The 27,922-nt window shown below is 33.5% G+C and overlaps 1 protein-coding gene across 1 annotated transcript; it reads left to right on the top strand.

The window, feature by feature from the left end:
* LOC132754392 (UDP-N-acetylglucosamine--peptide N-acetylglucosaminyltransferase 110 kDa subunit-like) lies at nt 1-26,276 on the top strand. The gene is made up of 19 exons (XM_060745012.1): nt 1-229; nt 8,494-8,644; nt 10,944-11,187; nt 11,602-11,670; nt 15,376-15,492; nt 15,786-15,865; nt 16,209-16,298; nt 16,565-16,670; nt 16,985-17,226; nt 18,202-18,457; nt 18,644-18,823; nt 19,447-19,605; nt 19,835-19,924; nt 20,372-20,497; nt 20,849-21,124; nt 21,620-21,802; nt 22,302-22,589; nt 23,201-23,442; nt 23,787-26,276. Exons 1-19 carry the CDS (start codon nt 16-18, stop codon nt 23,941-23,943), a joined length of 3,270 nt encoding a protein of 1,089 aa, XP_060600995.1. The 5' UTR covers nt 1-15; the 3' UTR covers nt 23,944-26,276.
* Nucleotides 26,277-27,922: the final 1,646 nt, after the last annotated feature.

The following is a 27,922-nucleotide window of genomic DNA, read 5'->3' as shown; positions in this document are numbered from 1 at the left end:
CTCATTTACAAATCAATGAAACAAGAGGAAAAAGTGGATGTGAAAATGTACATGTACACGTGTGTGCGTGCTACGCGCCAGATACACGCAGTGACGTCATGGAAATTTAGTAAGTTCGTTACTCTGCGCATGCCCAGTGTATTGAAGGAAACCTTACAAAGATACGCCATTGTTGCAAGCAGAGAGAATAGACTTGCTTCAAAAATGACTCAAATATCAGATGCAACTGGTAAGTATTTTAAAAAGAACTTATAAATAAATTAACATTTCAAATGGATAAATTCAAATGTTATTACTTGGAGAGGTATACTGTAGTGTAGAATTGGATTTAATTGCGAAAATCCTTTTGACCTAGTTACAGGACACCTGTCTACATGCTTCTTCCTTGTCAAAATCATAGGAACTCTGGAACAGGACCGCATACTGCGGCGCATAAATCCGAATCCGTACCGGCTTTACATATTGTTTGTCCGACCTTTGAATATCTTTTCATATTATGCGAGCGGGTGGTCTTTAACTATCTAATCTCAATTAAGTATAATCTGCTAATTTAAAAATCAGTCAAATATACGGTATATTGAAAAAAGAAAAGGAGTGACATCCGCCATTTGCCGCAACGTTCGGCGTAAGTTACCCCCCTTGATATGCTTGATTTTTGTTTTAATTTTTCTAGTAATGAATAAGAGATGAGTGCCTAAAATATTTATCTATGGATCATGTTTAAATATTCCATTTTTCAGTTAGACAAAATCAGTTGGACCATATTACTAAAGTGTCTGTTTTCTCCATTTTAACAAATCAATACACGAATACGCCCGTTATAATGCCGCCTATACATGTCAACACGTGAACAAACAATAAACCGTTAACGTTATATCCGGACGATACCTGATAGTTGACAAAAATAACGGGAACAAAATTCTGAAAAAATAGTAATCAATTGTAGCCAAAGGGGAAAAACTCATGCCGAAAACGTTGCGGCAAATGGCGGATGTCACTCCTTGTCTTTTTTATAATACCGTAAAATTTGACCAATTTTAAAGAAGACAGATTGGGTTCAATTGATGATATATTTTTTGAGTCCATACACTCGGATAATACTAAAAGATATTTAGATGTAGCAGAAACGTATTTAAAAACCGTTACAAGATCGAAAATATACGCCGCAATCTGCGGTCCCGTTCTCGAGTTCCTATGGTCAAAATATTTGACGTGACAAAGCTGGATTCTTCTAGAGGAAAGATATTGCACATACACAAAATAGCCCAATATTTCAACGTTTAGTAAAATTACTAGCTGCCAAATTACTGAATAAATATTTAGTTGGACACCAACACTGACGGATACTGTTACGGATGTAACGATATCAGATACTAGTTTAACCTGCATGATTATTTTACCTTGACCTTTATACTATCAGTACTATTCCATTAATGCTTGAATGGGCAGTTCTTATGTATAGACAGGCGATTCCCGCCACTAGCCAGTTCTGAGATTAAACTTGAAAAGCTCACATCTGTGTTCTTACTTCAATCTATTCACATTTGTGAATTACTGAACTCCGTATCCATAATAAATATACGTACATAAATTACATAAGAAATATTACATGGTGTCAGAAGAAAAAAACGGATTAAAAAAAAAAGTGAAAAAAGGATTATAAAGCTCTCATATATTATAAACAATTGTTAGAACAATGGAGGGAATTCCACCGCCGAATATAAATTGGGATAGTACCAATTTGCCAGACGAATGGCAAAAGTTTGAAGAGCATGCAAAATTAATATTCAACGGCCCGTTACTGGAGAAGAGTGAAGAGCAGAAAGTCAGCTACCTATTAATCTGGGTAGGAAGCAGGGGCAGAGAAGTCCGCCAAACATGGGGCGATATATCAGCAGAAGACCAGAAAAAATTAGAAACATACTACACACGGTTTCGAAATTATGTACAGCCAAAACTCAACCCCATCTTTGCCAGGTTTAAATTTTATAACGAAACGCAGGGTTCAGACAACTTCGACTCTTTCCTGACACGACTACGGATAAGGGTTAGAGATTGTCAATTCGACAAGCCGGAAGAAATGATCCGTGACAGAATTGTTTTTGGGATAAATAACCCAAAAGCCAGGGAAAAATTGATCAACGAAGGTGATAAGTTAACACTTGACAAAACAATTCACATTATGCAAAATATGGAATACTGCCAAGAACAATTACGGACAATAGGCAAAGAAAATGTAGACGCAGTCAAACAGAGAAATATACGCCCTAATCATCGCCATCGCTATCATCAGCAGCATCATCATCATCAACAACAACAACAACAACCAATAGCGCAACAAAAAGCAGCAGGAAACTCCAAGGATGGAAACTGCTCAAACTGTGGACGAAAAAAGCACACACATCATCAAATCTGTCCAGCCAAAAACATGACATGTCATAATTGTGGAAAGTTTAACCATTTTGCCAGTGTATGCAGATCAAAAAACAGGAATGTTCATAACGTTAGTTCAGCAAATGGATTTAAACAAAGTGATTCGGATGCAGAGGAAAATACAAAATTTTGCATAGACACGGTAAATTTTTCTTCTCCTACTGAACGTGCATTTGTCCAAATAAATGTTGGCCCTTCCCGTATACCTATACATTTCAAATTAGACACAGGTAGCGCTGTAGATATTCTCCCTTTAAATCAGCTCAAGAAACTCAACATAAATCACCCTCTTGAGCCCCCCAGTAGTCACTTGACCTCATACACTGGAAACAGGTTACCTGTATGTGGCACGCTCAACCTGCAAATGAGTTACAGGGATCAGAGCTGTCAATCAAATTGCTACATTGTAGATAGCAACACCGTCCCACTACTTAGTTTACAAACATCTGTTAACCTTAACCTGATACAATTGACATACTCAGTAGAAACCTCTACACCACTTGATAAACAAAAGATCTTATCAGAGTATGGAGATGTATTTAAAGGCATCGGGGTCATTCCAGGTGAAAGTAAATTGCACATTAGGCCAGATGCAATTCCTATCATTAATCCTCCCCGCAGGGTTCCGGAGGCATTAAGAGACAGATTAAAAAATGAACTCCAGCACATGGAGAAAGAGGGGATAATTACAAAAGTAACGGAACCTACAGATTTTGTTAATTCCCTTGTGATAGTTGAGAAGAAAACAGGGAAATTGAGGTTATGTATTGACCCTAAAAACCTGAATGACGCTATACGAAGGCCACATTATCCTATGCGAACTATTGACGACGTGACGTCACGACTGACGGACGCAAAGTACTTCAGCATACTAGATATTACACACGCTTATTGGAGCGTTAAACTAGACGAAAAGTCATCCTTTTTGACAACATTTAGCACGGTATTTGGCAGATACCGCTGGCTTAGACTTCCGTACGGAATTTCTGCGTCAAGTGATATTTTCATGCAGAAAATTGACGAAATATTTGAGGGACTTGACGGACTTACCGCCATAGTTGACGACATTTTGATTTACGGAAGATCGCGCGAGGAGCACGACGCAAACTTGCGCAGGGCCCTTGACAAGGTCAAATCAGTGGGTATTAAGCTAAACCCAGATAAATGTGTCATAGGTGTCACAGAAGTGCCTTTCTTCGGACACCTCATCACATCAACAGGACTGAAACCTGATCCCTCGAAAATCGAGGCAATAACAAATCTTAAGGCTCCAACGACAAGACAAGAGTTAGAGCACGTGCTTGGCATGGCAAATTATTTACAAAAATTTGCGCCAAACTTGGCTGAGGTCACCAGTCCAATGAGAGCATTACTCAAAAAAGATATTGAATTCATGTGGGATGTTCCACAATCACAGTCATTTGACAAAATGAAAGCAATTATCACAGAAAGTCCTGTATTGGCTTATTTTAATGACAAAAAGCCAGTAACACTCGAGTGTGATAGTTCGAAATTTGGATGTGGGTCCGCCATTTTCCAAGATGGCCGCACGGTAGCATTTGCATCCGAGACATTGACCGACACAGAGTCTCGGTACGCAAAAATAGAGCGAGAATTAAACGCAATAGTATTTGCATGGACACGATATCATCAATATGTTTATGGCAGAACAGTGACTGTACATAGTGACAACAAACCGTTATGCGCAATCATGCAGAAAAATCTTTGCGCATGTCCTCCTAGGCTACAGAGGATGCGACTGACATTGAGCAAATATGACTTGAATGTCAAATTTGTACCTGGTAAGCAAATACCGGTAAACGACATGCTGTCCAGAATGCCTCTCAAAGATAAATTCAACAATGAAGACTTTGACCTACATATACACACTATACTGAAAGGGTTACCAATAACTGACCGCAGACTTGAGTCACTGAGGCATGACACAAAAACTGACGCAAGCATGAATCTGCTGAAACAGACGATAAATGAGGGATGGCCAATTTCCCGCGCAGACTGTAATCCTGTGGTTGTGGATTTCTTCAATCACAGAGACAAACTCTCTGTAGCGGACAACCTCATATTCAGAGGTCAAACAAATGTTATTCCGCCTCCTCAAGACAGCAATTGATAGAATCAGTTCATCAAGGTCATTTGACTGTGGAAAAGAGTATACTTTGTTTTGGCCTGGCATAGCAAAACAAATCACAAGCTGTATTTCCCAATATGCTGTATGTCAAAAGCACAGATATTCAAATGCAAAAGAGCCTTTGATATCACATGACGTACCAGACAGACCATGGCAAAACATTGCCGCTGACTTACTTGTTCTCATTTGACAACAAGGACTATCTTGTCACTGTAGACTATTACAGTCGATACTTTGAAGTAGATGCTCTCCCAAATACTCAAAGTACAACTGTAATTAGAAAACTAAAAGTCCATATGGCCAGATACGGCATATGTGACAAACTAATGACAGATAACGGCCCGCAATTCTCTGCTGAAAATTTCGCAGATTTTGCGAGAGAATGGGGTTTTTCACATGTTACATCAAGCCCCTTACATCCAATCAGCAATGGTCTCGCTGAAAAAACAGTGTCCATTGTTAAAAGGTTATTCAAAAAAGCCAAGGAAAGCCAGAAAGATCCATATTTGGCTATTCTAGAATATAGAAATACACCCCTTGAAGTTGGCTTTTCACCAAACCAACTATTAATGGGTAGAAGAACAAAATCAATTCTACCTGTCACTAATGCGCAACTGAAGCCCCAATGCATCGACCCCAAGACAATAAATAAAAAAATGAAAGATATCAAACAAAAACAAAAATCTTTCTATGATAAAACCACCAGAAAACTTCCCCCTCTAAAACTAAATGAGTATACTATATACGGCTTCAGGTCAAAAATCACTGGGAACCAGCAAGAGTTATAGAAATACACGATGACCGCTCCTATTCAGTGCAAACTAAAACAGGTGGTATTTACCGCAGAAACAGGGTCAAGCTGAACAAAACAAAGGAAAACTTTCCAGAAATTCAAGAATTCTAGAAGAATCACCTCCCAATAACCCCTTATTGAACCCCACTGTCAGTAACTTTCCAGAATCACATAATTCTGACCACGCTATAACCTCTGAGTGCAATGATAAGCCCCGCCAAAATAACCCTTATGTCACACGTTCAGGCAGGGAAGTAAAACAGAACAAAAGATACTTTGATGAAAAATGGAGTAACAAATGAACAATAAAGCAGAAAACATTTAAAAAAAGATGTGATTGAACTTTATGACTTATAAGTTGAAACCTATATTTATTTACACGCATTATTGCAATTCATATATATATGTATTTTCATCAATGATAAAGCTTGTTTATTTGTTAAGTAACAACTTAAACATCTATATTATTCATTATTTCGTGTAATAAAAATATTATTGTTAAATGATTATCAAACATATTTAATAGACATTTGTATATTGAAAGAGTTTCAAATTCTCAAGAAGCGGGAAATGTAACGATATCAGATACTAGTTTAACCTGCATGATTATTTTACCTTGACCTTTATACTATCAGTACTATTCCATTAATGCTTGAATGGGCAGTTCTTATGTATAGACAGGCGATTCCCGCCACTAGCAGTTCTGAGATTAAACTTGAAAAGCTCACATCTGTGTTCTTACTTCAATCTATTCACATTTGTGAATTACTGAACTCCGTATCCATAATAAATATACGTACATAAATTACATAAGAAATACTACACAAAACATCAGTCATCACTGACACTGTGAAATGAAAAGAAAAATAATGTCTCAAAGCAAATAAAAATAGGCATTCATATTGAGAAATGTCGTATTATGACAGTAACCAGGTAACATGGCATAGATCAAACTCTTCCTATCTTTTAAATTAATGAAATTAATACTTGCTTAGAACTGTTGTTTTTATGTCACTTCAAGTTCAGGAAAAAAACTATAAAATCTGTCCGGCTAAAACAAATTGAAAATGTTGTAGATCTAACTTTAATTCAGAAGTCTTTGTTTTTTTTCTGAACTGTTAATGTGAAATAAAGTGGCAAACTAGCTTAGCTTCATATACTGATGTTCTAACTGGGCCCAATCAGTGTATCAAAGGATAACAATGAAGATGTTACATGGTTGTAGGCAGAGTGAATAGACTTGTTTCAAAAATTATGCAAACATCAGATGCAAGTCTACATGATAATGTCCTAGTCAATGAATGTTAATCATTCTATTACGTAGTCTTCAATCATCAATTTTCTTCTCATCCTGATCGAACAGTGGTACAGTCTTTCACTCTACATTTTTGCTACTTCAACAGGGTTGTCATTAAGAGGCGGCAGGAGGCCAAAATGCCTGTCTCAAATGCAATATGGGCCGCCTCAAAATTAAGAAAACACTCTTTGTTTTGCATGATAAAGACAGAAATGACCGCCTCAAGTTCAAAACAAACCTTCTGCAAAAAATGTTAATGACAACCCTGCTTCAAGTACTTGAACAGTACTTACTGCTTGTCCTGCTGGAGAGTCTACTGCAGTACTGGGTAGGAACCAGTTTCCGGACAAGTATTATAGCTTCATTTTGGCTTTATCGATGACAATCAGTATTATTTATCATAAAGAAGCTTGGCTTGATTGTTTGTGAAAATAAACTTCCTTCCAAGTTGATACATCATTAAAATTTCGTGAGGATATCTTACCTGTGTTTTAAAAACAGCCTTATATCCCTTTGGGGCATGTAATTTGTTCTGCGCATGCGCAATATTTTGTTTATTTCGGGATAAAATTTTGGGTAGCAATTAATGCACAATGTACTCATTCGAAGTTCATTAGGTGTAATTCCCCAGAGATAAATCTGTAACGTATCGGAAAACCTTGTTTGGCTAGGGTTACTCCACGTTCGCTCTTCTTTGCTGCCGTACACACAAACATATCCGTTTCACTTTTCAGTCATTCCGAGACCCATCACGTGATTATTATTTTACCTGTCATAAACTTTTTTCAGTAAATCAGCTTAATTATATAAGAAAGCTAATATGTGAGAAGAAATTTTTTGTTATATTAGAATAATTATCAGTTAAAAGAAAGAAATGAATAGCAGCTTAATATATGTCCGGAAACTGGTTCTGCAAGAGTGAACAATTTACACTTTTAATGACCTAATTTAACCCTTCAGTTTGTACATTGCTTACGTCACCAGGCAGTATTAATTGTGTTATCAGATGTAGTTAGAGCTCAGGTTTTTGGTATGTTAGTTTTCTTAATGCATGTTTATTATTAAAAAAATCAGACAATTAAAAAAACTTGAATTCTGTCCGGAATCTGGTTCCTGCCCAGTACTGTTAAATACAAAGCAGACTGAGACATCAAAAAAGTTTCAAGTCAATGATTAATTAATTAGTTAATAAGTGAGGCAGGGTTTTAAGTCATTAAGTGAAGTAAGGATTAGAATAAAGTAATTATGTTTAAACTCTTTGTCCTGCTCGAGATTCTACTGGTAAATACAAAGAATAAATGGAGTTTTAAATCTTTGAGACTTCAAAAGAGATCCAAAGCAATAATGAAATAATTAGTTAATTATTGAGGCAGGTTAACAAAGTGAAGTTTGCAGGGATTTTTTTTGGCTTATTTTATAGCCGTTATTCGGTCATATTCCCAATTAAAAATAGTATATTATTTTCCCAATCCACAGTAAAAAAATCCCAATTGAAAGTTACAAAATAAAAATATTGAATAAAAATTCTAAAATCTTTGAAAGTTTAAGGGCTCCTTCACTGTAATAGTGCTTAAATGTTTGTAGATGCCATCCTAGACAGTATTTGTTTGCATCCATTAAATAATTGTAAAATTTCAGTCATGCATTTTTTCCCAATTTTTAACAAAACACCGCTGAAATTCCCAATACCATGGGTATGGGTCATGTTCCCAAAATCCTTAAAAAAATCCCTGGTTTGGATTAAAGTAATGTAAAAACTGTTTAACCAGTGGAAATAATTTTATACAATTGCTTTGTACTAATATCATTTTTTTTTTCCAGGACTAGCAGAATTAGCACATGCCGAGTACCAGGCAGGTGACTATGAATCAGCAGAACAACATTGTATGCAATTATGGAGGCAGGAACCAGACAACACTGGGGTGTTACTCTTACTTAGTTCTATACACTTTCAACAAAGGAAATTAGATAGGTAATAGGACAATACAATAATTGAATGTACTTCAGTTATTAGTAACCGGATATAATATTGTCTTTGAAATTTGATTTAAAAATGGTTCATTTGTGCAGCCAGTATGAGAAAATTTTGTTTGCATCAAAGTATAAAAGTAGCAATATGTTTACCATAGTCAGTGGTTATGGTAATTGCCTAATTGGTATTACTAAATACTATTACATGGGTTTACTATAATTGATCTACATTGTATTCTGTTGCGGGTACCATAATTTAATTACAACTGATTTTTTTTTAATTTTCAAAACAACCTGTGGCTTTCTGAAAGGGAAAATATAGCGTGATAAATCAGGAAAGTAGAAATCAAATTCCAAAAACTAAGAATGGAATTTACCCACACATTTTATATAATTTTCAATTCAATTTAACATGTACAGTACTGTGAGTACATAGCAGAGGCTATCTAGCTGATATGAGTCAGTGTCTGCTAAGACATGGTTCTGGTGAAGAATGTGCACAGGGAATTTTAGGGGAAGATATTAGCATTTTTCAGGGAAAATATAGCTACTTTGGGCTGGGGAAACAGCCTTTATTCGGCTGTAAAATACAAGGAAAAAATCACAGTACATAAGAGCATTAGTGCCAGGTGTATGTTTTTTATTATGCCCCACTTCGAAGAAGAGGGGGTATATTGTTTTGCTAATGTCGGTCTGTCTGTCGGTCTGTCCGTCGGTAGACCACGTGGTTTCCATTGATTATCTTGAAAAGTATTTGTCACAAAGTCTTCATATTTCACATAGTGATTGGACATAACTAGTAGATGACCCCTATTGATTTGGGGTCACTAGGTCAAAGGTCAAGGTCACAGGGGCCTTAAATGTCAAAATGGTTTCCGCTGATTATCTTGAAAAGTATGTATCACAAAGTCTTCATATTTCACATAGTGATTGGTCATCACTAGTAGATGACCCCTATTAATTTTGGGGTCACTAGGTCAAAGGTCAAGTCACAGGGGCCTTAAATGTCAAAATGGTTTCCGCTGATTATCTTGAAATGTATATATCACAAAATCTTCATATTTCACATAGTGATTGGTCATAACTAGTAGATGACCCCTATTGATTTTGGGGTCACTAGGTCAAAGATCAAGGTCACATGGACCTTAAATGTCAAAATGGTTTCCGCTGATTATCTTGAAAAGTATTTATCACAAAGTCTTCATATTTCACATAGTGATTGGTCATCACTAGTAGATGACCCCTATTGATTTTGGGTCACTAGGTCAAAGGTCAAGGTCACAGGGACGTTAAATGTCAAAATGGTTTCCGCTGATTATCGTGAAAAGTATTAATCACAAAGTCTTCATATTTCACACAGTGATTGGTCATCACTAGTAGATGACCCCTATTGATTTTGAGGTCACTAGGTCAAAGGTCACAGGGATCTTAAAGTCAAAATGGTTTCCGCTGATTATCTTGAAAAGTATTCATCACAAAGTCTTCATATTTCTCATAGTGATTGGTCATAACTAGTAGATGACCCCTATTGATTTTGGGGTCACTAGGTCATGGTCACAGGGGCCTTGAATGTCAAAATGGTTTCCGCTGATTATCTTGAAAAGTATTCATCACAAAGTCTTCAAATTTCACATAGTGATTGGTCATAACTAGTAGATGACCTCTATTGATTTAGGGGTCACTAGGTCAAAGGTCAAGGTCACAGGGGCCTTAAATGTCAAAAGGGTTTCCGCTGATTATCTTGAAAAGTATTCATCACTAAGTCTTCATATTTCACCTAGTTATTGGTCATAAGTAGTAGATGACCTCTATTGATTTAGGGGTCATTAGGTCAAAGGTAAATGTCACATGGGCCTTAAATGTACCCATTTTTAGCAAGTTTCTGTAATAAAATTACCAATTATGTGAGTCAATGGCTAAAAAGGGGGGTATATGTGTCGTTCGATATTCTTGTTAACTCTGATTTTGATGATATATTGAACCATATTTTCTGAAAATTTTAACTTGTCTGATTGTCAAACTTTCAGAAACCAGTTGTCTGATGCAATCAGACAACTGTTAATCTACAGACTGTATATATATCTGTATAATTTATTAATTTAGACTTACTTTGTACACTTTTTGTATTCTGTCTTTACACAAAACGTTTAAAAATTGTAGCAAAGTATACAGATGTTCAAAATAATTCTTAACAATTAATTACTTATTCAATGTGGATAAGTATCTTGCATATTAAATATTAATGCATCATCTTGAAAAATTAATGCCTTGCAAAATAATCTGTTGTTACACAATTTCAGGTCTGCTTACTTTAGCCAGTTAGCAATTAAACAGAATCCAATGTTAGCTGAAGCATATTCAAACTTGGGAAATGTCTACAAGGAATGTGGACAACTGAGGGATGCATTACAAAATTACAGATATGCTGTTAGATTAAAACCTGACTTTATAGATGGATACATTAACCTGGCTGCAGCCCTCGTGGCAGCTGGTGACATGGAACAAGCCGTACAGGCTTATGTCACAGCACTTCAATATAATCCAGTAAGTAATTTGATAATGTATGTAATGGGAATGACTATATTTACATACATGATGTCTCACTTCAGTATTAGCCTGTTAGTAATTTGATGATGTATGAAGTGTGGATGATTTTGTTTTATGCATACCATGCTGTGACAGCATTTTGACAGCAATTCTTCATACATGTTATTTGTACAATTATTTGATCCATACCAATAACAGATTTATTTAACTTTTCAAGGAAAGATAATTAAAATTCCAAAATATCTGTCAGTGCAAGGAAAGATAATTAAAATTTCAAAATATCTGTCAGTGGTGTTCAAAGAAAGAAAACATTTACAGATGACTGATGCCTCTAACAAAAATTACTTTTAGATATATGGTTTGGTATTAAATCCTTTTTGATAGTTGTTAACAAAAATTTGTTAATTTCAGGATCTTTACTGTGTAAGAAGTGACCTTGGAAACCTGCTAAAAGCACTTGGAAGATTGGATGAGGCCAAGGTAGGAGTGGTTACTATAGAAACCACCAAAACAAAGAGATAAAACCTTCTCTTGCATTTAAAGTTGTTAGTCCATGGAGTTAATATGTTAACAAAATAAGTCAATTGTTTCAACAAGATAAATAAGTAAACTATTAAACACAAATACAGAAGCCAAATATTACCCCATCAATGTTAATCCATTTTGTTTCAAGTTTGCAGCAGCCTTGTTGTAAGGCATTTAAGAGATAGAATTGCTTCATTCTGTAGATTGTCTATACCTGAATTTCTCACTTGAAATCTGTGAATCGTATTCTCCTATACAACACAGATTTCCGAGACCTGGTATAATTTAAGCTAAGGCAAGACAATTTTGCGACTGTTCAACCTTCTTTTTAAATTGGTGTATCATAGTTTCCAATGTAAAATTCAATTTAATTTTACAGTTGAAGTAAATATCTTTTGGAAAAGCAAATGTAATTTACAATGACGTGTGAATAAAAGAAGATGAGCATACATCAGCAAATTTTCTTGCATTATAATAATCTGCAGTTAGCAATTCTATCTAAAAGTTAATTATATTTAACATTACAATGCTTGTGATATTGAAATTTCAGATTCAAGATATAAAAGTAAAGGTTATACATATCTAGGCATTTCAACCATTTTTTTTTTCATTTTCACTCATTATAAATCATTTCTGTTGAATCTCCTTTATTTTTTCATTCTCCATATTTTGTGTTACTTTTTTTTTCTTTTGTAAAAAAAAATGCTATCACCTAAAAGGATGTCTTCATTAGTAATTATAGAAGTGTATTTGACTGTGAAATGCCATTATATATGTTAACCATTGCATTTAGTGTGTAGGGTGTTTAATCTTGAGACTTACAATGACATTGAACTCTTAAACTAAAATTGGGTTTAAAAACCAAAGGGAGAGAACTATTGAACTGAGAAAAGGTCTAAATGGGGATGGGAGGGAACTCTTGAACTAAAAATGGGTCTAAAAAGGGAACTGGAAATCACAGAAGTAGAGAAAAAGAAGAAAACAATTTTTCCAATCTGTGAGTTAACACCCAAGATAAGTTTATTTATTTATTAAGGCGAAATTAATATTACCTTGTAATACATTTTGAAGAGTTCAGGGTCATTTTCTGATTAAAAATTATCTCAATGTATTTTGATGGGTAAATATTTTGTTTCCTGTTGCTGTCAATGTTCTATTCAAGTTTAAGTATAAAAATATCATTTTCTGTAGGTGAATATATAAATTTAACATTGATTGCTGTGTATATTGTTGGTAAAAAAACTTGACTGGTTTAAAGAATCCCTTTTCTTGGGTTACTGTAATCAAAAAATTATTTGTGGTTGGGTTGGCTAGACATGAATGATGTACATATTTATTGTAAGTATGTCTTTCTTCAGTTGGAAAACTTTAAAGGAAAAGGCTTCTGCCTTGACTTCTGTAGTTCTCAGTTACCTTTTACTGGATTTGAACAACCTGCTGAACAAAATGTTGTTTTTTTTACCCTGGACAAGCTTTTATCAGTGTTGATATTTAAAACTGCTCATAACACTGGAATATACATTTCTGTTCTTTTGAACTTATTCATAAGTTTCAATGGTTTGTTATTGAAATATTAAAGGCATCGTGAAATAATTCAATGCTACTGTTTATTTAATGAAAGTGTACAGAAATTTATTTGTAGCTAATTGGTTAACCCAATAATTGTGTCTAATTGCAATTTTGATATTTTAGAAAAAATCAATAAAGTAGCCAAAAGTTTTTCTCTTTGATAGGCTTCTTTCCAGCAGACTTTTCTGTATATAAAAGCAAAGAATTTCCGCATCATGTAGCATATTAATAGCAGTTGTATTTGTTTTCAACAAAATGTGTATGTTGACCAAATTACATCTGATACATTAAAATTTGTTTTGACCAGAAAGTGATCACCTAGTATGAAATAAATTTAGAAAACAAAGATCATGAATCAAACTTTATCATATAAAAGTTTCATGTTTCTACCTTGTTTAGTTTTTGTTAGCTATGACAAAAAATATTCACTTTTTGTCTGGCAAGTGACAGAATCCAGTATGCAATGAACTGGTAACTTTTAACTGTTTTTTTTTTTCAAAATTGCATGATATGTAAAATAAGAACAACCTGTTCAGTTTAAACATGTCAGTGAGACATGTTTATCATTTGATACAGCCAGGCATTTTCTTTACCAATGGTTTTTTTCTGCCCATTTCCCCTGCTTTGATATATTTGACTTATACATGAGCTAATTTATTTGTTCTATTTCTATTTAAACACAAAAGGTACATGCCACACATAAATTTCCTGGAAGGAAGATGTCGCATCAACTCATGGATCAAGGTCACTGGTAGGAATAAATCAAAATATACATAATGCGATGAAATTTTTGGTAGCAGAAAGGTAGTATCCATGGTATAGTCAGTCCAGTGAGATTAATTATAGAAAAAAGTCCTTATAAACCCCTTAAAAAAATTAGTGTGATTTATTGTTTAATTTATACATTCCATTTGGCATTTTTCTCCAAATTTTCTTTTCTTTTTTTTTTCTTTTTTTTCACAAATTATCAAAATTGACATTTTTCTTGGTTGAAACTGGATTTGTAGACTGACTATAGTTGCTTTCATTAATTTCCTTTCAGAATTAAAAAAAAAACAACTACATTAAAAAAGGATCTTTTATGTCTGCGTGCAAGCGATAAAATGCAAACCAAAGTTGCCATAGTCCTGGCTGCAGTCTGTCTGTTGCGATGCGCTCTGCGTTCTATAATAGTGAATTAAAGTGATGCGAAACTTGCGCAAGCTGGCAAGCAAAACTTGAAGCGCATGCGATGCGAAGACAAAGAGAACATTCCATCACACAAAGCAAGCTTACCAATCAAATTTTTATTCTGAAAGATAATTAAGTGTTAAGTAATATATTTTTGAAATGGGATTTTCATAACAGATTTTTTTAAAGTATTTATAATCTTTTGGTTGATAAAATATTGAATTTGATTGGATCAGCTACTTATAGAATATATATAAGAAAATTAATGAATTTACCATGAGATCATTTATTAGAAAATTATACTTATTTTGAAAGTGAATTATCACTTAGAAAAGCAATGTTCACTTTGTCTTCACTGCGATTTTGGAAAATGACCTAAATTTGAGAGACTGTCACTCTAGTGAAATAAAAGCTAAAACCTCATACATGCCATTGTCTGTAAAACATACAAAATATATTTTTAATAATGTGAAAAAAATTGCACTGTTTTGAAGTGCCCTTTATTTCTGTGTAAAGTTTTTACACAGAAAGTAATGATATTCGGTCATCAATAACTTGTTTCAGTAATTTTGATCAATAGAATTGAAGAAAGATTTAAACTCTGGTAGGTATGAGGTGATTTTGAAATTCTAAACAAGATCTGATCTGTTTGAAAGATTATATGTTTGGCAACATGTGGAAAGCACAAATATTTGGCTTGAGTTTAGACACAACAGAATGATTTGTTGGTTAAAAGTGACATTCTGTCTTATTTTGTGATTTTCTTAAGCAATGCTGCGGCGCTGCGATTCATGCAAGCAAGAAAAAAATATGCCTTTAAAAAACACTGTGCGGGCATGTGCGGACAAGCGGCAGCTGCTGCCATAAGCACTTGCAGAATCATAAACTTAAATCTAACATTGTTTATTTTTGATTTTCTAGGCTTGTTATTTAAAAGCAATTGAGACACAACCAAATTTTGCGGTAGCTTGGAGCAATTTAGGCTGTGTATTCCATGCTCAGGGAGAGATATGGCTGGCAATACATCACTTTGAGAAGGTATCTGTCTTCAATAAATAGGCATTACTAGAATTCAAAACGCCGTGATACTGTGTAATTTATAAAATTAAAATTCAGACATGCAAGTAATAATTTTCATGAAATGGCCTTCATTTGGTTTGTTTTAAATTTTTAAAATTCACTTCTTCTTTTACAAAGGACTTGAAAACAATTTAAACATTAAGAAACTAGCAGGATAGAGTCCTGTTAGATTGCACAAAAGCAGACTTGGCATAAGTAATATGAACATGAAGTACAGAATGGATCTAATCTTGACTGTCATGTTTTTTCAGGCAGTGGCTTTGGATGCCAATTTTATGGATGCATATATTAACCTTGGTAATGTTCTGAAAGAAGCAAGAATATTTGACAGGTAATATAAGTCTTCATTGGCAGTTTCCTATGCTGAATAAGTAAATAGTTTAAGGGTATTATAAAACATATCTTTGCAAATAAATGCCATATTTAGGAACAGGCAAAAAACAAAAGTAACACCATTTTGAAAATTATTGTAGATGCAAACTTGTAGTTTCATGAAGTGAACTTTCAGATAACAGGATAACAGGATAGTAAAACATAAGGAAGTAAATTGTAATTTTTTTAAAAATTTAGAAAATAGATATAGAAAGGGAGATGGACAATGAACAGTCAGTTTTATAGACAAATAAGTCATCTTGATATGATGTAATAGGGTATATTTCTCTCTGCATTTTTAGGGCTGTGACAGCATATTTGAGAGCTTTGAGTCTGAATCCCAACCATGCTGTTGTACATGGAAACCTGGCTTGTGTCTACTATGAGCAAGGGTAAACATATTATCTACATTTTTTGAATACTTTTATCATTACAATGATAACATATTATTTTTAACAAAGCAAATATTGCTTATTGACAATTCTTTAATGCCTAGGACATACCTAAAATATAACTTAAGTTTTGGTGTGATTTAAAGCAAATTACCAGTTTCATATATGATTAACAAGTGACCTATATCACAATTTTGTATCAGGTCAACCATCTGTTCATACAGATGGTATATTTTTGTTAATATTTAGGATATTGATGTTTTCAGGTTGATTGATCTTGCCATAGATACATACAGAAAAGCTATAGAACTTCAGCCTAACTTCCCTGATGCCTACTGTAATCTCGCCAATGCTTTAAAGGAGAAAGGAAAGGTAGTTACATCCTTATTGTTATTTTTTGTTTTCTGAAATTTAATGCTATACGGTTCCAACTCATATAGGTATTTACCTGGTTATGATAAGAATAAGCCATTCATAATGTAAGAAATCAAAATAATATATTCTACTGGTTTCTAGACATTAAGACAAACTTATTTATAGTTGTTTATAAGCTCAAAGCTTATATCTGACATGTTTTTATTTTTAAACAAAAAATTTTGTGTAAAAACTTTTAACAAAGTTATTGGCTTTTAAAAGTATCATAAAAGAGGAAATATTATTTTCCATTATTTCACTTTTATTTAAAGGTATCTGATGCTGAAGATTGCTACAACACTGCCCTTTCTTTGGCACCCAGCCACTCTGACTCCCTAAATAACCTGGCAAATATTAAACGTGAGCAGGGAAACACAGAGGAAGCTGTACGTCTCTATTTGAAGGCCCTGGAAGTGTTTCCTGACTTTGCTGTGGCACATTCAAATCTTGCAAGTGTACTTCAACAACAAGGGAAACTAACTGAAGCTTTGGTGCATTATAAAGAAGCAATTAGGTTGGTAGTTGAAATATATGTGTAGATTATATGAACTTAAAGACATTTGTACAGTACACCAAATTCAATGATTAGATATTTAAAGTAGATTTAATGTGTGATAAATCCATCAGGACCTGATAATCCTTCCTTTAGAAGCATTTGTAGCGTTTAACATTTTTTAGCTCATCAGAGCACAAAGTGATCAAGGTTAGCAATTATGACCACTCGCTGTCTGTTTGACCAGACAATTTGTTGGTTTTTAGTATTAGAACAATAGGTAACTGTTAAATTTCTTTGATGCGAATCGATTAATAAAGAACTTTATATGGCTAAAAAAGATCATGTGAATGTCTAAAATGGTTTAATGTGGTTTTTAGTCGTTTAAGGGCAGATTTATTTAACCATCAGTCAGTCCCCACTGTCAACATTTCCTAGACCTCTGGGCCTGCGTCAAAGATTAAAGGAATGTTCCTTTAGTAATCCTCTTCCAAAGTTGTTTAAAAAAATCCTTGCTATGCAAAAAATGTTACCATGACAAAAAAAAAGAAGAACTTGAATCTCATCTTGTCTGAACCTGAAAGATTTTAATAAAACTTCGAAAGTACAAAGTTTGTAAATGGTAGTTATAGAGCCATTTCTATATATAGAAAAATGGAGCAAATCATCATGGTTGGATTTCTTATTTAAATTTTGATAAAATTACAAAAATAGGACTTTTAGATGATGATTTTGAAACAAGGTCTGAAGGGGGTGTTTAACTAAAACCTTGAAACAAGGTCCGAAGGGGGTGTTTAACTAAATGTATGCAGAGAAAACTTTACTTATCTTATAAAGTCTGTAGAGTCATACAGGGCTTTGATGGCCCTCTTGTTTGCTATTTGTTTATGAATAACAAAGTCATATGAGTAATCATCTGCTCCAAACACAAAGTTCTGTTTTAGAAAAAAAATTTATCTGCTTTTATTTTTGAGTTTGTGAAATGTTTAATTTCAGAATTTCACCAACATTTGCGGATGCATATTCTAACATGGGTAACTTGCTTAAAGAAATGCAAGATGTACAGGGAGCCATGCAGTGCTACCAGAGAGCCATCCAGATTAAACCAGCATTTGCAGATGCTCATAGTAACCTTGCATCTATACATAAAGACTCTGGTAGTATCCCCGAAGCCATACAGTCCTATAGAACAGCCCTCAAGTTGAAACCAGAATTTCCAGATGCCTACTGCAATCTAGCTCATTGTTTACAGGTATTAGGTCTTCATCACTTGCTTTGATTATTCATTTGAAATTCATGGCTTTATATTTGTCAGACCTGCAAATAACATTGTAAAACATTTGAGATTTATTTTATTTGTGCAAAATTAAATTATTCTATCTTGTGCAATGTATGTTTTACTCTTGTATTGCGATGAAGAAATTTATGCTTATTACAGTTTGTATGTGACTGGAGTGATTATTCAGCTAGAATGAAGAAGTTAGTACAGATAGTTGATGAACAGTTAGAGAAGAATCGTCTCCCCTCCGTACACCCCCACCATACAATGTTATATCCACTTAGTCATGATCAGAGGAAGGGAATTGCTGCCAAACACGCTAATCTGTGTCTAGAAAAAGTATGCTCTTGTTAAGTAATGTGAAAAAAAAAATCTACTTTTCATTATATATAAGAAAGCTTGTATAGCTAGTTAATGGAAGCTAAATTGTCTTACTTATATGTTCAATTTACCAGAATTGATGCAAGGAATGGGTGCTTGGGTTATATATACAGTAGAAAATCTTAATAGCTGCTGTACAACATTTACATTGTACTTCTTTAAGGTTAAACTAAATTTGTATAATTGTCTAGACATGATTGAAATAAGGAAAACCTAATGATTGTGGGATTTCAATATCAAATACTAAAATTCAACAGTTAACAGTTTAGCCGGGTCAGACTCTGTCTAGTACTGGTGTAACTCTCCAGGAACGATGGTTAGGAAACTACCCGCCTATATGACTGAAATACTGTTGGAAAAAGGCGTAAAATGAAACAAACAAACAAACAAACAAAGTGTTGTGTAAAGACTGGCTTGCCTGTATACATAAACAAGACACTTTTACCATTAGCAATCAAAGATTTCTCATTTTTCTTGTTATTTGATGAGAGAAGCTCTTAAAGTTAAGTGTGACACCATAAAAGGTTTAAAATGAACAGATGGTTTGCTTTTAATATATATGTGCAGATTTTGTTTTTCAGATCAATATATTACATAAACCACCTTATGAATACCCAAAAGATTTATCAGCGAGTGGTGGAAGGTTGAGGATTGGTTATGTAAGCTCTGACTTTGGTAATCATCCAACATCACATTTGATGCAAAGTATACCAGGGCTACATGATAAAGATTCTGTTGAGGTATGTAATGTAAAGTATGCAAAAAGAAAACATTGTTTATCATTGAATTTAAACATAATATTAGTATGGAACACAATTACATAATTACATCTACAAATTGTATGTTCTGAAAAATTGTGTGTATTAATCATTTAAAATAACTTTTCTTTATACCTTGGTCAAGCACAAGTTAAATTGTATCTTCTAGTTTAATTGGACTAAAATTGTATGTTTTATTGCAATTTTTCAGATATTTTGCTACGCATTAACAGCTGATGATGGTACAAGTTTCCGCTCTAAAGTTGGTCGTGAGGCTGAACATTTTATAGATCTGTCTCAGGTAGGTTCATTGGTTAATTATTAAACCATGTAGAACTGTATAAGGACGTCTGTGATTGCTAGAATGTTTTGCATCTTTATGAAAATAAAAGTTTTATTTTGTTTCCATAAAAAACTTGTGGAATGAATTAACTATAAGTGCATTAATTATAAACACATGCCCAGTTGCATTCTTTGTAGAGGTTGAATTTAAGTCTAATGTGGTAATTGAAGTTAGGTAAACATATTTGTTATTCAAATTAATTATTATTATGCAAAACACTTAAAGAACATTGATAGAGTCAGCTGGCAATCTGTCATTGATTTCGTACAACATTCCTTGTCAAATATATGAGACAAAACCTTATGTTAGATGTTTATAATCTATGATGGCCATTATTGTATCCCTATATTGTTTTACAACTGTACATATTATATATTATATCTGTATGCTTTCTATTGATTATAGTTACCATGTAATGGTAAAGCTGCAGATCGTATCAACTCTGATGGTATACATATACTAGTCAACATGAATGGTTACACTAAAGGAGCTAGAAATGAACTATTTGCATTGAGACCTGCACCTATCCAGGTAAAATATTGCAACTATTTTAAGATGAAGATAAAAAATCTAATAGATAACAATAGCTTAAAAGGGAGTGAAAGTGTAAACATGTCTGGCTAAAAGTAATGAACATTTGTTATATTATGGAGCTTTCTGTTTCTTTATTATGCAATACTCTGTGTATGTATTTTGCAGTGTTATGTTTCTCATTAAGAACAAATTGGCACTATAGACAATTAGCAAACCACCTATAAATTAATTTGCTTGGTGCTAATTACGTAAATAAGATACTTAAATTGACAAATATTGCCAATATATGTTGTATAATAAATGGAAAGCGTAGTGAAACAGTATAGTTATGTATTATTTATATGACAGGTGATGTGGTTAGGTTACCCGGGAACAAGTGGAGCTTCCTACATGGATTATATCATTACTGATGCCTTTACCTCACCACTAGAGTATCACAAACAATACTCCGAGAAGCTTGCTTATATGCCAGATACATTCTTCATTGGAGATCACATGCAGATGTTCCCTCATCTAATGCAGAAAGTAGTTGTTAAACAGTCAGAAGGGGAAAGGTTTAAAGACAACAGTATTGTTCTGAATGGTGTTAACCTACAGGCTTTCAAGGACACCGCAGATATACAGGTATGCAACAACCAATGTGTCACATTGTAACATGAAGTTTGGCAGATTTCTTCAATATTGATCTATAATTAGAAATATTAAAATGCAATTATTGAGCAAGTATGAAATACAGTATTGCAGTAATAGAAGGTTCAGGTTAAAACACAATAAATGGAACATAATGTTTAATCTGTAATAAACTTGGCATCATGTGATGAAAGACGATATGTGCAAAACGGATAAATTTCACTTGAGTACTTGCAAAATGAGCTGTTGTACTGTAAATTTTCATGTCTTGAAAGTCCTCTTGTTGGCATAGACATTCATGTTACTTTTCTATGATGAGCTTTTTATGGTCCGTATTGGAAATTTGGCATTGGGGGCATATAGATTTGCCATTGACAAATAGTGGAATGTGGGGTCGGTCATCTGTGTCCTACGAACACATATCTAGTTATAAGGTAGATTAAACTGTATTGAAAAAACACAATAATTGTGTAAATTTTTAATCTATAGAGGTTGACAGTAAGATGTGCCCCTGGTGAAACAAGTGACGAGGAGAATGGAGAATGTGGTACAGTGGTTTATGAGACTGTCGTACTACAAGTAGGTGCTGTACTTACACAAATGATGCAGACTGGACAATCACATGCTTCTATCAATGATATACCTGTACAAAGTGGCGTCACAACTCAACAGGTTTGTATTTCTTAATTCAAATGTTAACTTCCCTTTGACTTATCAATATGGACTAAGAAGTTTGTCCTATTTAGTTATAACCTTAATACTAAAAATCTTAAGACATGTTAAAGTAGCTTAACAATATCGTTTGTCAATAAGCTTTTCTATCATGTGAAAGAAATATTGTTAAAACTTGTGTTTATGTAAGTAATGGTTGTAATTGAAAATTGGCTCCAGTAAGATTTAAATACATTATTGAAGTTTACACAAAGCAGTAATTAATTTGACAGTTTGCTCTTGATCAACAAGTGGTTATAGAAGTCACTGATGAAATAAGTTGACCCTTTCCATGTATATTTGAATTTCATGCAGCTAGATGACAGCTCAAAAAACTCCACATTTACCTGTAAAAAAGTCTTTGCTAAAAGTGCTAAGGAAAGTGTATAGCTAACCTTAATATTGTTTTATGACTCGACACTGAAACAAATTTAATATATCAACTTTGGCTTGTTTTCAGACTAACAACAAGAGTGCATCAGGGGAGGAAATACCTCAAACTGTGATTATCAGTGCACGATGTCAGTACAATCTACCAGAAGATGCCATAGTTTACTGTAACTTTAACCAGCTTTATAAGATAGATCCCGACACCCTGGACATGTGGTTTGAGGTTCTCAGAAATGTGCCCAACAGTATTCTCTGGTTACTAAGGTTTCCGGCTGTAGGGGAACCAAATGTACTGCAGTCAGCCAAAAATGCTGGCCTTGATTCCAGCAGAGTCATCTTTTCTCCAGTGGCTCCAAAGGTATTCATATAAAATTCATATTGAAGATTATTTCATGACAAACCTATGAAATGAATATTGTTTAATGTTAAAAATATTAGATTTAGAACAAATTCAAATTTTCTGAAATTGACATATGCATCAATAGTTTTCAAGCTAATTCTTGTTATTTTATTTTGAACAAAATAAGTATACAAATGATGCTTTACAACTTCTGTGAATTTCAACAAAATATCAATATTTAAGGTAACTGGGGAGTAATAATCAGGCTTTTCAAAACTCCTTGGAGTCTTTCTTGACATGATTCAGTTAGGCAGATCTGTGTAGTAGTATTTAAGAAAACCTAGCAGAGTTCTTGCTATGTATTTGTTATGGTCATAGAACAAGCAACATGTTTATTATGTATATATAAATAGTAAATGTCTTGCTTCACCAGTTACAACAACATGACATTAGTACAATTAACATGTAACTTAAATCTATGCCATCATATTCATAAACTTGTACGCCATTCTAGCCATCACGACAGCTGTCTGGCTTATTAAAGTTGTATCATCATAGTTAATAAACATGCCCTTGTAAACGTTTTGTTTCAAATGATTTTTCTGATTTATTTCTCAATTTATTTTCAGGAGGAGCATGTACGACGTGGTCAGTTAGCAGATGTTTGCCTGGACACACCCTTGTGTAATGGTCACACAACAGGGATGGATGTACTGTGGGCAGGGACGCCTATGGTAACTCTACCAAAGGAAACTCTTGCTTCAAGAGTAGCAGGGTCGCAGTTAAAGGCCCTTGGTTGTCCTGAATTGATAGCTCAAGATAGGGATGACTTTATCAAGATTGCATCTAAACTTGGAAATGACACAGAATAGTATGTGCTCTTTTGAAGTCATGAAATATTTCAGTTATACTTGAAAATCACCTCTCTGGTAGAATTAGTCTTAGTGTTATAATGTTTAATGATTAATTTTAGGTTCTGTGAAAAAAGTTATTTGTATAAAGGAAAAAAAAAAACAGTGAATTTTAATACTATTTTGAGATATATAGGATTATAAAGCAATTGAGATTGAGAGAGGCAGCCTGTCTGGAGAAGGGGTGTTACTTTCAGTTGTGAAATCCCTTTATCATCGATTACCAGAAAAATGTATTTGCAATAAGTTTTTTACAACATAATCATTTCCTTGTTATATATTATTGATATTTATAATATTTCAGTTTACAAGCAGTTAGGGCTAAAGTGTGGAAGGCTAGAATTACAAGTCCTTTGTTTAATTGTGAGACATATGTAAACAACATGGAAAGATTGTTTTGGAAAATGTGGAAACATTGCTCAGAGGGCTGCTCACCAGATCACATCTCTAACCTCAACTAGTGCTATAAATATCTGGCGTCAGTTTTGCATTTATGGCATAGTATTTCCTTTACCATGGGTTGTATATGTCTTAACAATATCTCAGTTGGTTACAGATAGCAAAGTACATTCCTGGTCTGAGCTTGAACAACTTCATAATAATATGAAAGGTTTACTGATCCAACTATGTAAAGTAGGAGTGATAGTTACCAGTGCAGCGGTAAGGAATAACTGATGCAGCTATATTGAATATAGCCCCAGCTGACAAGAGAGCTTTTTTCGGGTTAAAGATGATTCAATTCTAGGTGATGATGCATTTCTTATGGCAAGTTTAACAGACTTGATCAAGATGGGTTGACCTGTGCTCTGTAAATTTTATTTAAAAAATGTTGTTCTGTTTAACATAAGAGAACAAGGGCTTCCCATTGCTTCCTTGGTAGATCCAGGCAAACCCTCATGAGTATCTTACCAGATACTATTCTGATGGTTTATCCTGACGATAATCTACTGTATTCTGATAGACAGCCCTATTCTAGTCTTTTGATTAAAAAAAAATCCCCTGAACTTAAACAGTTTTAGATTAAAAGCGAGTCAAGACTTGCACAAAAATAGTAGGCTACAAGTTAAGGTCCATTTGCTTTTAATTTCATGAGGCCAGATAGAGGGCAACTGCTTATTAGTGCTAGGTTATGAATGAAATTTTACTTTTTTTTAATTATGTATATAATGTGAATGCTCTATTACAAATAATGTTTGTATTATATATGGCATTTTGCATAATGTAACAGCATATAGTTTTTGCTTTTTAATTATTTGTTTTGTTCAATCATCATGTAATCAACATGCATATGTTTGTTTTGATATGTTTTATGTTTATGTTTTAAATGATTATGTGCCATTTTTCTGTGAATAAAATCACTGTAGTTGCATTTTGTTTTTGAAGCTGACCTTTTCACATATATAAGATTGTGGTGACGACATTCTAGATGATTATATGAATAATTTTTTTTATTTTTTTTTGGTATATGTTGAAATAGTAAAGGAATAGAAATTGTCAAGTAAAATAGAAATTGTATGTGTCAATAAATGTTTAGAGGTCAGCTATCACGTTGTTTTTGTTTTGCAACATTAGGGATGTTCTTATTGCTGTATTTATTACCATATTGTCTATGTCTGTTGCCCAGTATTTGTTTGGATAAAATGTCTCATTTTCAAAAATATATCACAAATATATATCACAGACATAGTTCATGAAGTAATTTTCATGTTTAAGATAATAAGCGGTTATGTGTTATGTTGGGACTGTGCTTAGAATGAAAAACAAGCATTAAGTTTGCTTAAAATCTTTGAAATTTGCCTCAAATTCATATCACAATCAATGAAAATGACAATAAGGTGTACTAGGCCTTACACTGAAGTGTAATTATTTTAATCAATTCTCTAGGTAAAATGTCATGGGTGGATTTGTTTGTTTTTTGCTTACAGTAAAGGAGGAATATAGTTTATTGGATATTCTTAGTTTGTATTTACATAAAATTACAAAAGAAATTATATTTGATTTATTACATACTGTCAGTTAATCACAATACAATAGGGCAACACAATTGAAAAATATATACACATTTGCAAAATATAGTTTCAAACAATGGAAAGTTTAGTTCATATTACACTTCATGTCAATTTGACAGTAACCTTGCAAGGTCAAAAGTTCCCTGCAAGTTATTAACAAAAGTTTATGCTTAGTTTTATTAAAATGATTGAAAAGGGACTTGTGTCATATCGTATGATAAATTTTTGTATTACTTGATTAGTTTCAACTAAAGAGAGGTCCCTAAGGTAGTCCCTGTATTATTATTGTATTTGGAAATCCAGTTTGTCAAAATGATTAAATAAATTCTCATTGATTGAAATGTTGAAGTATACTCGTAATAAGTGCTAATCCAGTGGTAGTAAATGAATCATTATGGTTTTAGATAACTTTTGTAGTTAAAAAGTTAATTATGTTATGCCTTCACTTGTCGTTTTAAAATTTTGTTTATTTGCAGAGGATATTAAATCATTCTCATACTATTCTGTTATGTTAGATAACTGAAACCAGTGTTTGTATTATATTAATTTGCTACATGTATATAATTCTGCATAATTGTATAACTGTTCTTAATGTATGACAGTTTGTGTAGTAAGTGGTAGAAATGTTAGTTTTAATTATATCAATCAGTATATAATGTTTTTATGACATGTCCTCATGTTTTTGGCTCTCGTGGTCTAGACTGAGGATATTTTACTTTGCCTATTAAGTTTTGCTTCCTTTATCAAGTGTAAAATGGATGAGAGAAATACAGAAATATGTTGAAGAGCTTGTTTGTTTTATTTTGCAAAAAATTTTGGCGTAACATGTTATGCACCTGGTTGCAGTTTCGTGTCCGGTCTACCAGTGGAAGGAAACTGAAAGTACTTGGCAGAAATGTTCACCATGATGAGACGATTTGCAGAGAAACAGGTTTGACCTTCCTCAGGTCAAGGTCACTCTTTGTCATTATCAATTTAAAATATTTGTGTCTGCTCTGTATCTTTTGACCCAATAAAAAAAATCAAACTGTATGGTAGAAATATTACTTAAAATGGAATGATGTGCAGGACACCGGTTTGGAAAAAAATTGGCCCTGCCCTGGGTTTACTAGATTCTTATAAGCTTGTATAGGAAAACACATGTAAGTTTCATTGTCAAGAACTTAGTTAGCATATAGAATTGCCTTATTGGCCTTTACAAAACTGGAAAACATGGTTATTTAAAAATTACAATATCTTTAAAGATATACTACGCTTATCTTTAGGTAAAATACTTTGATTGTAAAATTCATTGCAGTCTATTAAATTCTCACTGAATATGTCTAATTTGAGTAATAAGAGGTTAATACACGGCAGGAGAGGACCGGAAGGTGATAATCGGCCCGCAAAATGAATAATGGACCCGAGGGTCATTATTCATTCAGGGCCGATTATCACCTTCCGGCCCTACGCTGACGTGTATTAATGTCTTTAATACACTTGGTAGATCTAATAGTAGCATTTGAAAAAAACAACAAAAAAATAACAAAAACATAATCAAAACAAATAGACTTTGAAGTTCTTTCGTTGAAATTCTTGTCTACTGTACTCTTCTACTGTTCTGTACAGAGATGTTTCCTGTTTGTGTGTTCAAAGCAGTAGAACCAAGAAGCAAATTTTATTTTCATTTTTTTTCGGAATGAATTTGTCGTATTATTTCTTCAAATTTCAATAGTAACAAAAATGTGTTTGTACTAAATACGCTTAAGGTCTCATATTAAAAATAAAGCGATTCGTGCTGACAACCTACTTTCACTTTTACAGTTAACTGTTTGATGACCTTAAATGTGACGTCATTGTTTGAGTTTGTGAACGTGCACATGTTCTGCGGGCTGATAACTAGTTCTCGGCCCCGGGCCGCAAACTCATAATAGGTCACGCGACACTCATAATCAGTTGAAATCATAGGCAATATTGTTACTATATATAGTAACAAGTGTATTAAGAGAAATTCTAAACTACTGTTCAGTACATGTGGTTCTTTCTTAACTAGAAATGTGTTGTCATGCCCCAGCATGCAGTTAAAATTTCAAATGATTTAACATTTAGTTCCAAATTTGTTTGCACAAACTATTTGTTTCATTAAGTTCAAAGCCCTTCAACTATTTATTGTTAACACAAACCATTCTTATACAAAGTTCAAGGCCATGAAACTATTTAGTGTTAACCTTTTGCATATTTGTAGCCGAGATAATGACTACATACATTTCCACAGAGTGTGGAGACTAAAATTTCAATTTTGTTGCTACATTCAAGAGAGAAGTTTGTCCAAAATCATCAAACCATGCCCAAATTAAAACTTAGCCTGCTTTCTCCTAAGATGTATCTATATGTCAAATTTGAGTTGAAAGTGTATAACTCTTGGGCAGATAATGAACGTAAACTAAAAATT

The sequence above is a fragment of the Ruditapes philippinarum genome, unplaced genomic scaffold (assembly GCF_026571515.1).
Source record: "Ruditapes philippinarum isolate M1 unplaced genomic scaffold, ASM2657151v2 ctg1619_1_1_1_1, whole genome shotgun sequence".
NCBI classification, from domain to species: domain Eukaryota; kingdom Metazoa; phylum Mollusca; class Bivalvia; order Venerida; family Veneridae; genus Ruditapes; species Ruditapes philippinarum.
This window is presented reverse-complemented; position numbering and strand designations above follow the sequence as displayed.

Coding starts and splice junctions, on each gene's coding strand:
- LOC132754392 (XM_060745012.1), top strand. CDS start 16: ATGAAACAAGAGGAAAAAGTGGATGTGAAAATGTACATGTACACGTGT. Junction 11,188..11,601: donor CAGCACTTCAATATAATCCA/GTAAGTAATTTG, acceptor TGTTAATTTCAG/GATCTTTACTGTGTAAGAAG. Junction 19,606..19,834: donor ATGATAAAGATTCTGTTGAG/GTATGTAATGTA, acceptor GCAATTTTTCAG/ATATTTTGCTACGCATTAAC.